This window comes from Prionailurus viverrinus, chromosome A3 (genome assembly GCF_022837055.1).
Source record: "Prionailurus viverrinus isolate Anna chromosome A3, UM_Priviv_1.0, whole genome shotgun sequence".
Taxonomy (NCBI): Eukaryota; Metazoa; Chordata; class Mammalia; order Carnivora; family Felidae; genus Prionailurus; species Prionailurus viverrinus.
Genome location: NC_062563.1, coordinates 27,016,520 through 27,030,326, shown reverse-complemented (window position 1 = coordinate 27,030,326; position 13,807 = coordinate 27,016,520). Strand labels below are relative to the sequence as shown.

At 41.2% G+C, this 13,807-nt stretch overlaps 1 protein-coding gene across 3 annotated transcripts in view; it reads left to right on the top strand.

The window, feature by feature from the left end:
• Positions 1-13,428, top strand: part of TPX2 (TPX2 microtubule nucleation factor) — a 57,847-nt gene extending 44,419 nt beyond the window's left edge. For 2 of the 3 annotated variants that reach the window (XM_047853510.1, XM_047853509.1), the window contains 6 exons: positions 5,388-5,483; positions 6,750-6,926; positions 7,360-7,506; positions 10,044-10,155; positions 10,859-11,046; positions 12,607-13,428. In XM_047853510.1, coding sequence (XP_047709466.1) covers positions 5,388-5,483; positions 6,750-6,926; positions 7,360-7,506; positions 10,044-10,155; positions 10,859-11,046; positions 12,607-12,717 — 831 coding nt within the window. In that variant the 3' untranslated portion in view covers positions 12,718-13,428. The remainder of the gene's footprint in view (positions 1-5,387; positions 5,484-6,749; positions 6,927-7,359; positions 7,507-10,043; positions 10,156-10,858; positions 11,047-12,606) is intronic. The other variant, XM_047853508.1, reaches the window with a different exon arrangement.
• The last annotated feature ends 379 nt before the right edge of the window (positions 13,429-13,807 follow it).

Genomic DNA, 13,807 nt, shown 5'->3' with positions numbered 1-13,807 from the left:
TGTCCTTACGGTGTTTCTTGTGCTCTTAAACTTGTGGTTGATAGGTGGCAAGGAGACAATGGGGATGATGAGAGATGGGCTTGGGCAGCAGTGGGCTGTGAGGCAGAGATGAAAAAAGGGCTCTTGGGGCAGAGGTGGAGTGATGAAAACCTTGAGCTCAAGGGTGTGAAATGTGAACTTGGTGCCGACATCTAGTGGGGAACCGGGGCACCACAGAGGTGGATGTGGTGTCGGTGAGGCCAGGGAATAATTTTAGCAGTGATATTTTAGGGATGACTTGGGGAGACCAGCAGGCTTTTTTTTTTTTTTTTACCCCCCCCCCCCCCCCCATACTCCCTGAGATAATATTGCTTCATAGTAATTTCCTAACTGCTCTTGTGGCAGGGCATTTGGGGCCATATCCTGCCATAGGGAGAAGTGCTCACCCCTAATACCTGCTCCCCTATCCTGGGCTGCTTTTCCTAAATGCGCCTTCTGCCTACTCACATTGCGTACTTCTAACACATATCACTTTACAGTACCTTCCCAGAGCTTCCTGTTAGGAGCTTCCCCTGTTATCCTTTAGCTCCACATTCTGCCAGATTTCCTCAGAGCACTTGTGAAAATCAGGGAATACCTGATTTGTTACTTTTTCATTGTCTCTTTCCTCCATGAGAACGTGAGCTCCCTGAGAACAGGGACTGTGTATGTCTGTCTTGTTCATTTTTGTATCCCCTGCACGTAGCATCCAATGTTGGATAACTGAGTAAGAGTAAGAGCTGAAATGCACCAGTCTATATTCTGGGAGTTCAAAGATGGGAAAAACATAGCACACATCCTCAAAGCTTTCACAGTTCAATCAACATATGTTCATCGAACAATTACTACTTCTCGTAGGTACTGTGGAGAATGCAAAGGGATGTGCATGAGGACATCCCTGCCCTCAAGGAGCTTACAACTAGGAAAACTTAAAATAGTAAAACAAGGGGTGCCTGGGTGGCTCACTCGGTTAAGCCTCTGACTCTTGATTTTGGCTCAGGTCATGATCTCATGCTTTGTGAGTTTGAGCCCTGCATCGGGCTCTGTGCTAACAGCACAGAACCTGCTTGGGATTCTCTCTCTCCCTGTCTCTCTGCCCCTCCCATGCTTGCATGCATTCTCTCTCTCCCTCTCTCTCAAAATAAATAAACATTACAAAAATTTTTTTAAATAGCAAAATAAGACGACTGTTGTTTTTAGAAACCCAATATATGTTTATTTCTGATTGAGCCCCCAGTTGGTTGGCATTGATTGCAGTGGAGATGGGGTGTGGGTGGGTATTTGTTGCACAGTTGATATCCACAAATCATCCTTTCCTCTCCCCCAATTAATGAGGATTGAGCCCACTCATAAATACCTCTTTCGAGGCTTATTTGTTAGAGATTTCCATTGCTCTTCTTTTAAAATGCACATCTTTGGGGGCGCCTGGGTGGCTCAGTTGGTTAAGCGACCTACTTCGGCTCAGGTCATGATCTCGCAGTTTGTGAGTTCGAGCCCCTGTGCTGACAGCTCAGAGCCTGGAGCCTGCTTCGGATTCTGTGTCTCCCCCTCTCTCTGCCCCTCCCCTGCTCATGCTCTGTGCCTCTCTGTCTCTCAATAATAAATGTTTTAAAAAAATTAAAAAGAAAATAAAATGCACATCTCTGCTGGGTGGATGGAAAGGGTGGGGGGAAGGAAAAGAGGGATTATTTTAGAACTAAATGAATTCTCAGGTATTTATTTCTATTACTTTATGTTATGAAAAGAAAAAAAAAAAGCAACCCAAGGCCTAGAAGGCTATCTCGTGTGCCCCGGGTTATGCAGTTGGAATCAGAACTGGGCTAGAACCAACCTCTGGCTCCTTCCTTCACATTCTTCCCGCTCCCACATACCCTGGGTGTGCTCAAGTAAGAGAGGCTGGTGGCCACCTGTCCAGGGCAGTATAGAACAATAGGCTTTTGCTGTTGTTTTACAGTAAGCATTATTTGAAAACCCATTTCGCAGACTTTTGTCACTATGATTACAAGTTCTGCTAAATGAGATTTCACTGTGCTAGTGATCCCGGCTTTCTTTAGAAAACAGAACTTCTACAGCAGAATGAGCATTCTCTTTACAATAGTCACCTTGGCAGGGTATACATTCTTTCCAGTGATTGATACTGTGCAAAGCTTTTTTGGGAAAGCTTGAAGCTTGTGGCTCATAGTCTTTTGGATCTCTTTAGCAATGGCAGGTGTTTTTATTTTAAAGATTAATTTGCTTTTAGGAGCGTATTAAATAATTTGGAACTAAAACTAAATAGTCCAAGATAATAGAGTGGAAAGTTTTGCTTAAAAGATTGGGTGTATACCTCGCATTGCCTAAAAACTGACTGTGAAGGCCATTCCAAGAAAGACATTCCAAACATGGTTTGAGCAGTTACAGCATTGTTGAGATTAAGAAGAAGTCTCTTTCCCAAGTTATAAATTAGAGTCCAAGAGTTTCATTTTATTTTATTTTATTTTATTTTATTTTTTTGAGTCCAAGAGTTGTAGAGTCCAAGGTATAAATTCCGTTTTCATTTTTACTGTATTTATTCAACATTTACTGACTGCTTTATACTTGCTATGATCTTTGTTAGGTACTAGAGATTGATGGCATAATAGTCCCCACTCTCAAAGGCTAGCAGATGAACATCTAAACACACAAGTGCTATGAAGTTTCGTATGTATTGTCATAGAACCATACACAGGGAAAGAGAGAGGTCAGTTCATAGGTTCTGGGAGTGGAGAGATCAATTGAAAGCCTTTATAAAAGAGGAGGTGCTTCCATGGAGGCTTGAAAAGAAAGCTTAGGTGTTTCCAAGCAGCTGGGGCATTTCAGAGAGAACACAAAGGTGTTGAGAGAACCAGCATTAACATTTTGGCAATTGCCTGTAGTGGTTGGAGGGCAATCCGTAGGGAAGGGTGAGAGATAAGGCTGGGGAGTCAGAGCACCATATTGTGAAGCGCCTTGTACTTCATGGCAAGGAACTTGTTATACTGTTATAGGTAGCATAGGAGCCATTAAAGAAATTTAAGTCAGGAAGTTACTTGATCCAATGTGTCTTAGACAAATAATTGTGACTGTATATAGAAGATGGATTAGAGGAGTGAGATGAGAAGGTGAAAGACTTACAAGGCTAGTAGGGTGGCACAGGCAGTAGGTGGTGTGGCTGGTGGAGAGGAAGCAGAGTGGGGGGGGGGGTGGGGGGGCAACATACACATGTGAATGTAACAAGGACTGATTGAGGATGGCTTAGGGTTTTGATTTTTTTTAATCATTTCATTTTTTCATCATTGTAAGTGTACTCTTTAACCCCCATCCCCCCACCTTCTTTCCCTCTGGTAACCATCAGTGTATTCTCTATAGTTAAGTCTTTTTCTTGGTTTGTCCCTCTCTCTCTCTTTTTTCCTTTGCTTGTTTGTTTTGTTTTTTAAATTCTACATGTGAGTGAAATCATATGGTATCTGTCTTTCTCTGACTGACTTATTTCACTTAGCGTTATACTCTCTAGCTCCATACATGTTGTTGGAAATGGCAAGATATCATTCTTTTTTATGGCTGAGTAATATTTGTGTGTGTGTGCCACATCTTTTTTATCCATTTAACTATCAGTGGACACTTGGGCTGCTTCCATGGTTTGGCTATTGTATATAATGCTGCAGTTTTGATCTTTTTTTTTTTTTTTTTTTTAAGAGCATGGTTTTGCTTTTTCTTTTTGTTAAAGTTTATTTTGAGAGAGAGAGAGTGCGCACACATGGGCACATGTGAGCAGCGGGTAGGGGGTGAGGGTGTGCGCAGAGAGAGAGAGAATCCCAAATAGGCATCATGCTCAGTGCAGAGCCTGACATGGAGCTCAGTCCCACAACCGTGAGATCATAACCTGAGCCAAAATCAAGAGTCGGACACTTAACCAGTTGAGCTACCCAGGCACCCCTTGATTATTTTTTCAATTGATCTGGTCTTCATTAAAAGGCCACTTCATTAAAAAAAAGACCAAGAGAGAAGCGTGGGTCACGATATTATGATTCATGAGTTTGAGACCCACATTGGCTCTCTGCAGCGTGGAGAAATCCTCTGTCCCGATTTCTCTCTGCCCCTTCCCCACTCATGCGCTCGCTTTCTCTCTCTCTCTCTCAAAAAATAATAAATAAACATTAAAAAAAGAGACCAAGAGATACCATTTTGTAGTTAGGATTAATTGCCAGATTTGCGATAGAGTATAAATTCTGTGAGAATTAGAAAATGCTTATGAAACAACTTTCTAAAACATGTTAGTTTTGGGGCGCCTGGGTGGCGCAGTCGGTTAAGCGTCTGACTTCAGCCAGGTCACGATCTCGCGGTCCGTGAGTTCGAGCCCCGCGTCAGGCTCTGGGCTGATGGCTCAGAGCCTGGAGCCTGTTTCAGATTCTGTGTCTCCCTCTCTCTCTGCCCCTCCCCCGTTCATGCTCTGTCTCTCTCTGTCCCCAAAATAAATAAACGTTGAAAAAAAAAAATTTTAAAACATGTTAGTTTTGAATGATGTGCAAAGTATGGTACATATAATTCAGTGTGCAAAGACTTGAAATGTTGGCAGTGTTTTGGAATCTTGAAGGGAAAAATCCTCAAAGTAGTTGAATATATTAGAATTACGGAATATTGGGGTTTATAGTCAGTTTAGTGTCCAACTTCAGCTCAGGTCATGGTCTTGCAATCCGTGAGTTCCAGTCCTGTGTCAGGCTCTGTGCTGACAGCTCAGAGCCTGGAGTCTGCTTCAGGTTCTGTGTCTCCCTCTCTCTCTGTTGCTCCCCTGCTCATGCTCTGTCTCTCTTGAAAATAAATAAGGATTAAAAAAAAAGAATTATGCAATATAGAAAATTCATTGCCTCTCTTAATCCACTCTCAAAGAGATGTGTGAGTTAACAGTTGTTCTTCCCAGATTTTGTTTTTTATGCTTAACTTATATATATTTTTAAAAGAAAAAATAATATATTAAAAAAAATAATATTCTCTATTTCAGCAAGCTGTCCCTCCTCTCTTCTCAACATTATGAACACTGTAATATGTCAGGAACAGATTTATTTCTTTTTCATGGCTGTATGATATACTTTTGTGTGGCTTTACTACAATTTAAAAAAGAATTTTAAAAAATTTTCTTATTATTATATTTTTTATATAACGTATAATATGTTTTTTATATTATTTTAGGCCACCTTTGGAGTGCCACTGTGTTCCAGTATGCTTTTGTCTTACTTGGGTAGACAGCAGCATCATACTAGCCTTTGTTTGATTCCTGGTCTATAAATTCCCCTTTAAGAAAGGGATTTAATCTTCTCACACAGCCTAGTAGATATTATTCTGGGATGTCTAATTGAATTGCTTACTCCTTGCAGGGTGTTCCTGAAAAGAAAGTACTTCCAATCACTGTCCCCAAGTCACCAGCCTTTGCATTGAAGAACAGGATCCGAATGCCCACCAAAGAAGATGAGGTGACTCCTGGGATGGAGGGTTTTTCTTCCTTCTGCACCATCCATCTAAGCATTCCTCTTTCTTAAACTTAATAGAATTCAAAAGCAGTCACTCTTATCTGGAGTTGTCTTTAACAGTGGCAGATCATCTTTTTTGCTCCCCCTCTAGAGCAAAGTAGTTGGTAAGGGTATGAATCTTCTGGCTTTCAGTAGTAACTGGTTGCAACTTATTGGAAGCTTGTCCTTTTCTATAGCATTGAAAATCAGCCTGTCATAACTTGAATCAAAATTTGCCAAGCCTTGTATTTTATTTTGCCTGAGCTATTGTCACCATTCAGCGAGGGACTTTTAAAATTCACACTAAGCAATTACATCCGCCCTATCCAATCTCCACCAACCCAAGGGTTGTTAAGGTTACTTACTGTGTGGTGATGATGGTTCATGAAATTGGAATACGTGAACTGTCATTGATCAGGCTAGTTTCTTGTTACATCTCCCATTTTATCTATAAATATCCAGAGTTAGGGTAATTTTATAGCAGATCTCAAGCATAAGCCTTTTTATAGGTTCATTTGAAACTAAAATACACAGTAATCTTATGTTACCAGCTTGAACCCAAACAACTTACTTGGTCCTATTCTGGGTTTGGCAACCATTAACTCCCAGTCACATGTTTTAGTGGAGTCTGGAGGCTGGGTCAAAGAAGAGGCCAAGGTATATGCTTGGTTAGTACCTCTCTTCTGTTCTCCATTTTGTTCACGCTGTTTGATCTCATTTCATTTTTACAGCCTTCCTTTGTAAAAACGTGAGATCCTTTAAGAATAGTAATTGTGTTAGTCCTTAATCAAATGTTTCCACACCGGTCTCACCCCTGAGAAGTGGTAGGTAACTTAGGTATTATCCCTCTTTGATAGGAAAGGAAGCGAGGTGGGGCAACTGGGTGGCTCAGTCGGTTGAGTGTCCAACTTCGGCTCAGGTCATGGTCTTGCGGTTCGTGAGTTTGGGCCCTGTGTTGGGCTCTGTGCTAACAAACAGCTCAGAGCCTGGAGCCTCCTTCGGATTCTGTGTCTCTTCCCCCCCGCCCCGCTCATGCTCTGCCTCTCTCTGTCTCTCAAAAATAAATAAATGTTAAAAAAAAAAAAAAAATGAAGAAAAAAAAGAAGCGAGGTAACCTAGGGGGTTGAGTGACTTGCCTTAATTAATGCCTCTTCTCTCATGTAGTGTTTTCTGACTCTGTATTCTGAGGAGGTGAGAGAGAGCTTGTGTCTAAACTAGTTTTTCCCTTAGGAAGAGGAGGAGCCGGTGGTGATAAGAGCTCAACCTGTGCCACATTATGGGGTACCTTTTAAGCCCCAAATCCCAGAAGCAAGAACTGTGGAAATATGCCCTTTCTCTTTTGATTCTCGAGACAAAGAACGTCAGTTACAGAAGGAGAAGAAAATAAAAGAACTGCAGAAAGGGGAGGTAGGTGTTTCCATTTTCTGCAAGTAACATAATACTATCCTTTCATCTGTCAAAGATAATCTTTTATGTTGCACTTTTAACTATAAAATCACTGACTTCCTTTGATCCCTCTAAGAACCTTATGAAGTATAAATAGGGCAAGTTTTTAATAACCCTTCTGCCACAAGGAGATTAAGTGACTTGCCCATGATTGTGCTACCAGTTATTGGGAGAATATTAGGAGAATAACCTAGGTTCTCCTAGGTTATTCTAGAATAACCTAGAGCCCTAATGGGCTCTTTTGAGCCCATTACTCTTTCTGCTGTTCATACCATACTGCTTTGAAAACCGTCCTTTCCTATTTTTCCGATTCATTCAAATATTCTGGAGCAGTTCTTGCTTTCTAGCTAAAGAGACCTTAGGATTTTAAATCTTATGTTTTCCTTTCTATTAGGTGCCCAAGTTCAAAGCACTTCCTTTGCCTCATTTTGACACTATTAACCTGCCAGAGAAGAAGGTGAAGAACACAACTCAGATTGAGCCTTTCTGCTTGGAGACTGACAGAAGAGGTGCTCTGAAGGCACAGACTTGGAAGCACCAGGTGGGAGATGGGAAGAGCAGCCAAAATGTTCATTGCTTCATTGTTGGTTGGTTAGAATACATAGACCCACTACATTGAAATTCATTTGGGAGCTAACATCCTGAATTATTTCAGGAGCTCTCACTCTAAATCAGAGGTCAGTAGCCTTTTACTGTAAAAGACCAGATAGTAAATACTTTTTTATTTTTAGTATTATTATTATTATTTTTTAATGTGTCTTTATATTTGAGAGTGAGAGAGAGATAGAGTGCGAGAGACAGAGGGGCAGAAAGAGAGGGAGGCACAGAATCCAAAGCAGGCTCTAGGCTCTGAGCTGTCAGCACAGAACTTGGTGCAGGGCTTGAACCCATGAACCGTGAGATCATTCCCTGAGGCAAAGTTGGACTTTTAACCAGCTGAGCCACCCAAGTGCCCCAAATTCGGATAGTGAATATTTTAGATGTTGTAGGTTGCATATGGTGTGTGTGTGTGTGTGTGTGTGTGTGTGTGTGTGTGTGTGTGTGTGTCTGTCTGTGTGTCTGCCTGTCTCAACCCTCTGAAAATGTAAAAACCAGTCTTAGCTCAAGGGCTGTACAAAAAGCGGTTACAAACTAGATTTAGCCTGTAGGCTGAAGTTTGCTGATCTCTGCTCCAAGTGATCATCTGGAGAATGTGAGAACCATCAGGCTTTTTTTGCATCAGGAGTTTCTTTAAGATCTCCTCTATTCCATCTATTAGACTTGTTCACTACTTGTTCACTCCTTTCTGTTGGTGCTTTGATAACAATCGGTATGGTGAAAATAGATCCTTAATATGATATGCTGTTTCCTCAACATAGTGTGCTATTTGCTCTTTGTAGATGGCAGGTGATTAAAAACAATTAATTGATTGTTGGCTGTTATAATTGGGATCTAATGCTGCCCTATTGGAAAACAATTCCCCTGAATCCCTAAGTTTGTCACTGTTTTTATATCATGATTTATCCTGGACTCTGTCCAAAAGGATCTCTGGGCTAATCTTTTTAGGAAGTCACCCCTCTTGAAGCTCAAGAGATGTGATTGCTTATATGACTGCACATACGTCCCTTGTCGGTGTTGTTCTCTTGGAAAACTTAAGACTGTTGTTTTGGAAGTAGTAGTGAATCTCTCTTTCAAGGACCACGACACAAAATGTCTGTGTGTGGCATTTACTATAATAAAAAAAAAATTTTTTTTAAGTTTTTCAGACATACACAGAAGTAGAGAGAATAGCGTAATGATCTTCCATGAACCTGTCGTGTGGTTCTATAATGATCAAAACATGGAAAATCTTATTTCATCTATATTTCTACCTACTTACCTCTACACTGGGTATTTCTACCAACAAGATTAATTTGAAGCCAATTCTAGGTATCACCGCATTTCATTCACAAACAGCAAGTAAATATACTTCAGTGTGTATCTTTACAAACATAAGTATATTTTTAAAAAGATTAACAGTAATCCCTTAATAGTGACAAATAGTGTTCTTATAACCCCACATCTCTCATAATTGTTTTAGACAGTTGAATTGTTCAAATCAGGGTCCAAATAAGGTCTACATAATGGATTTGTTTGATGAATCTCTAAATCCCTTTTTCTCTATAGGCTTCTCTACTTATATATTACTTGTGGAATAAACTGGATTTGTCTTATAAGTTTTCCACAATCCAGATTTTGGTCATTGCATTCCCATGATGGTCTTTAATACGTTCCTGTATCTTCTGTGTTTCTTTTGTTGTTGTTGTTGTCTAGTTTATTTATGTTGTGGGGGGGAGTAGGTGCAGAGAGGGAGAGAGAATCCCAAGTAGGCTCCATGCTGTCAGTACAGAGCCTGACTCAGGGCTCGATCCCACGAACTGTGAGATCATGACCTCAGCTGGTATCAAGAGCCAGATACTCAACTGACTGAGCCACGCAAGTGCCCCTCTTCTGAGATTAAGGGTCTCATGCTCTACCGACTGAGCTAGCCGGGCAGTCACCTCTTCTGTATTTCCTATAAATCAGTAGTTAGATCTAGAGGCTTGATTAAATTCTAGTTAGATTCTTTCGGGGGGTTGAAAGGAAGAATACTTTATAGGTGATCACATCCAAGGGTATATAATATCTACATGTTTATTTTTGTGATGTTCAGATAGGCCTTAAAAGTACCTTAAAGATACTTTGTAGTTCTCATTGGATTCAGAGGTTGTTAGTCTGATCAACTCATTGTAAAGGGTTGTTTTTTGTTTTTAAAGTTTATTTATTTATTTTGAGAGGGAGAGCGAGAATCCCAAGCAGGCTCCGCATTGCCAGTGCCGAACGCAACACAGGGCTTGATCTCACGAAGTGTGAGATCATAACCTGAGCCGAAATCAAGAGACGCTCAACTGACTGAGCCACCCAGGCACCCCTATAAAGAGGGTTTTAACAGGTTTGGATGAAGCCATCTGCTATCTTTATTTAGATGAAGCAGTTTAGAAACATTAATGCTTGAATCATTGAGGAGGTAGTCATGGGGAGTTGTGTTGTTGCTTATCTAATAGACTCTCTCTCTTATAGCTGGAGGAAGAACTGAAACAGCAGAAAGAAGCAGCATGCTTCAAGGCTCGTCCAAACACCGTCATCTCCCAGGAGCCCTTTGTTCCCAAGAAAGAGAAGAAATCCGTTGCTGGTAGTAGTATATGTACTCTTGGGGGATCGGGGTAGAATTGTCAGACTTCCCAGGGAGGATGTTGGGATTCAGTTATGTCAGTATCAGCTGTGTCAACCAGAAGCCTTTGCCTAGTGGAGGATCTAGTTGTTCTCCTTTTAGAGTAGTTTTTTTGTCTTTGTTGAACACATCAGCTGTGTTGAGTTTGCAGAATGTATTGGGGTCAAATTCATAGAACAAGAGCCTGGGAAGAGGCAGCTGGCATTTTCAACAGCAGCTCTACTGTTTTACAATAGGCTTTACTCATCCAAAGAGTCGTAAGTGAGGGAGGAAGGTCCAGGATTTCCTTCTGGAGTTCACCATGAAGCAAGCCTTAGATATAAAACATTTAATTCCTTTGCACTGGGTAGGGTGTCAGAAAATTGGATTCTCCTCCTACATCTGTCTCAGAATCACTATATAGTTTTGAGCAAGCTGTTTTATCTGTATAAGTCTTGCTTTTCTCCTAATAGGTGGTTTCCAAGAGGTTTTCCAACTGTTAGGACTTTTTTCCAGATTCTAGGCCTGTTTATATGTGGTTTACTCCACCTTCCTGCTAACAGGGCTTCCCTTGAGCTTAGCCTTTCTGTTGCCTTGCATGTCAGTACCACTTGCTGCGTCCTTGCAGGCTAAGTTTATGCAGGTTCTGCTTGTGCACCAATATTCTCTCTGTTTCTGTACTCAGAGGGCCTTTCTGGTTCTCTAGTTCAGGAACCTTTTCAGCTGGCCACCGAGAAGAGAGCCAAGGAGCGGCAGGAGCTGGAGAAGAGAATGGCTGAGGTAGAAGCTCAGAAAGTCCAGCAGTTGGAGGAGGCCAGGCACCAGGAGGAAGAGCAGCAGAGGGAGGAGCTGGCCAGGCTACGGAAAGAACTGGTAATTGAGCAGCACGAGCACTCACTAACCCACATTTGTCTCTGTTTTGTGTTATCTGTACCTTGCCTTGTTCCAGGAAGAATCTAGGGTGGCCTACAAGGATACATAAAAGAAGAGTGAAAGCAGGAAATCACACAAAAGAATGGTGACTAAGTTGTAATGTGAACAGTGCTAAAGGTGTGCACATTGTGATCCATGTATCGAAGTTTGAGCCATAATTTTGGCCCTTTTTAGGAACCAACTTGTTGGTTACAAAACTCACTGTTCATGAGATACAATGTGCTAGTTGTTAAAAAAATACGTTTATTCTTGATACTGAATTCAGACAGAATTTCCTCCAAGGGTCTTCATAAGGAGGATATCATGTAGTGTAACATGCACAGTGATGCATTTCTAGGACTGTCTATTTATTAATTTTTATTATTCCCTTTAGACTTAAGAAAATCGATGTGGTTTTATAGTTAGACAAGAATACATAGGTAGGGAAGGACGGGAATAATGTGGCAACTGTATTTTCATTTTCCTCTTAATACTGGACTCAAATTCCTTGGGGTCATAGCACATGTTGGTCCATGTGACCCTCCATGCTAACACTAACATAATGATTTAAATATTAAGTTATTCAGAAAGAAAGCTTAATTCACAGGACTTTTTCACTAGGAGGGGCAGCAAGCGGCATTCACTGCATTAATGAGGAAGAAGGGTTTCAGATGGAACTTCATATGATTAATAAAAGGAAGAATATAGAAATATATAAGTTGTTGAGGTTTTGCCTAAAAATGCTAGGCCAGCTGCTGATACAGCTGTTGGCAGAGAGGACTTTGGCTTCAGGAAGTCTCTAGGGACAAGTTATTAAAGGGACTAGTTCTTTGGCAAAATTTAAGCTGCCATTTGCTGATTGGATGAAAAACCATACAGTCCCTGCTCTAGAAATACACACAAAACCAGCCTTTTTTCCAGTTCTTTGGTTTTTTTCTCAACACTTGGTACTGCCTCTTGTGTTTGTGCTTATCGTAGAGGTGTTACAGCGATTCTCAGTATAGGCTGATGTCAGCATCCTAAAGCACAGTTCAGTCAATGTTCTCTCGACTAACCTGACTTAATTCAGGATTGATTTTAGACTATCCAGGAGGGGAGATGGCCTTCTCCCAGCATCCCTTCCTGGTTATTGGTTTGTTTGTTTTTTGTCCATGGTTTTGGTGAATATTAAGACTGAGTAAGCTTAAGATTGTACCCTGGCAGGTTCTTAACAGGTATCTCTTCTCTGCTGCAATTGTGTGCAGCCCTGTTAACACCTGAGTAATAGACAACCAAGCTGGAGATAGACTTGATGTTCTTTAGTGCAAGCTGAGAGACCCAGCAGGACCTGAACAAAACTTGCTTGGGCTCCAAAGCACATGTGCTTTTCCATTATGCTGTGTTGCCTTCTTTTTTCCCCTCTTTGACTTGCATCTGTAAGATTATACAAGCATTTTCTCAAGAAGGAAAAATAAAAACAACTATAAGCATAGTTCTGTAACATCCTTATCACTGGTAACTTTATCTTTCCTCACTCTGCAGGTGCACAAGGCAAATCCAATACGCAAGTACCAGGGTGTGGAAGTAAAGTCAAGTGACCAGCCTCTGACTGTGCCCGTTTCTCCCAAGTTCTCCACTCGATTCCACTGCTAACTTCAGCTGTGAGCTGCAGACACCACCTGGGAACAGAAGCTGCTCTTTTCATCAAACCAGGAGCCTTCTTTCCTTGCCACAGGGCATGAAGAGAATCCATTTCTCCAGACTTTTACCTGCCCATACCAAACACAGCATACCTGACAAGTGTGGACTCCAGTTTTGTTGAGAATTGTTTTCCTACATTATTGAAACTAATAATGAGACTCAACTCATGTATGTCACGCTCTGACCCCATGTAGTTATTTCCTGTGAAACATCAGTAGACCTTTAATAGGAGTCTCAACTCTGACTAGACTTTAAAGTCTCTGTATCAGCACAGTATGATTTCTATTGCTTCTTTGCCCCCCTCCCCCTTTTTTCTATTTTAATCAGAAAATAAAGATAGTTAAATATTAAGGTAGGATTTAAGTCATGGCTTACCTGAGGAACAATGAGTATATCAGGTTCTTTCCTCTTCTCTGCACAAAATGAATCTAGTGTTACAGAACCCGTCACTACGAGGGTAGAAGCCTCAATAACACAACCATGAAGAAGACTGCATGGACTGACAGGGAACCTCGTGGCAGCCATCGGCAAGCTTTGGGACAGGACTGCTGTTAAGGCACGTTCTTCCCTCATCAGTGCTGATAATAACAGGGAATGCTGTGCAGGACACGTTTGAAGTCCTCCAATAAACTGGAGTAGAATAAATATGTTTGTCTTCCCTTCCCTGATTTTGTCACTGGATGTTTTTAATTCTGTCAAGCCCCTTTGGAGGTCATACCTTACTGGGGAAATGAGTACTTTGAGAGGAAGAAGGTCCAGAAACTTTGGAACTTTGAAAAGCACAGGCTCTGTTCTTAGAGGAAAAGGCTTTGTAACTTTTTTCTGTCCTTCCATATTTTGTTAACTGCCTCCCAGGAACCACTCTGGAAGGCATTCATGTTTGTTATTATGCCTTCAGACAGTCCTGTGCCTTCTTCCCTAAATGTGCCTTTTCTTGTCTGGTAAACTTCCTTATAAGACTCAAGTAAAATCTTCATATATCATTCCTTGACCACCTGACCTCCTCAGGTAAGGATGATCACTTCCTTCCACCCAAATGCTT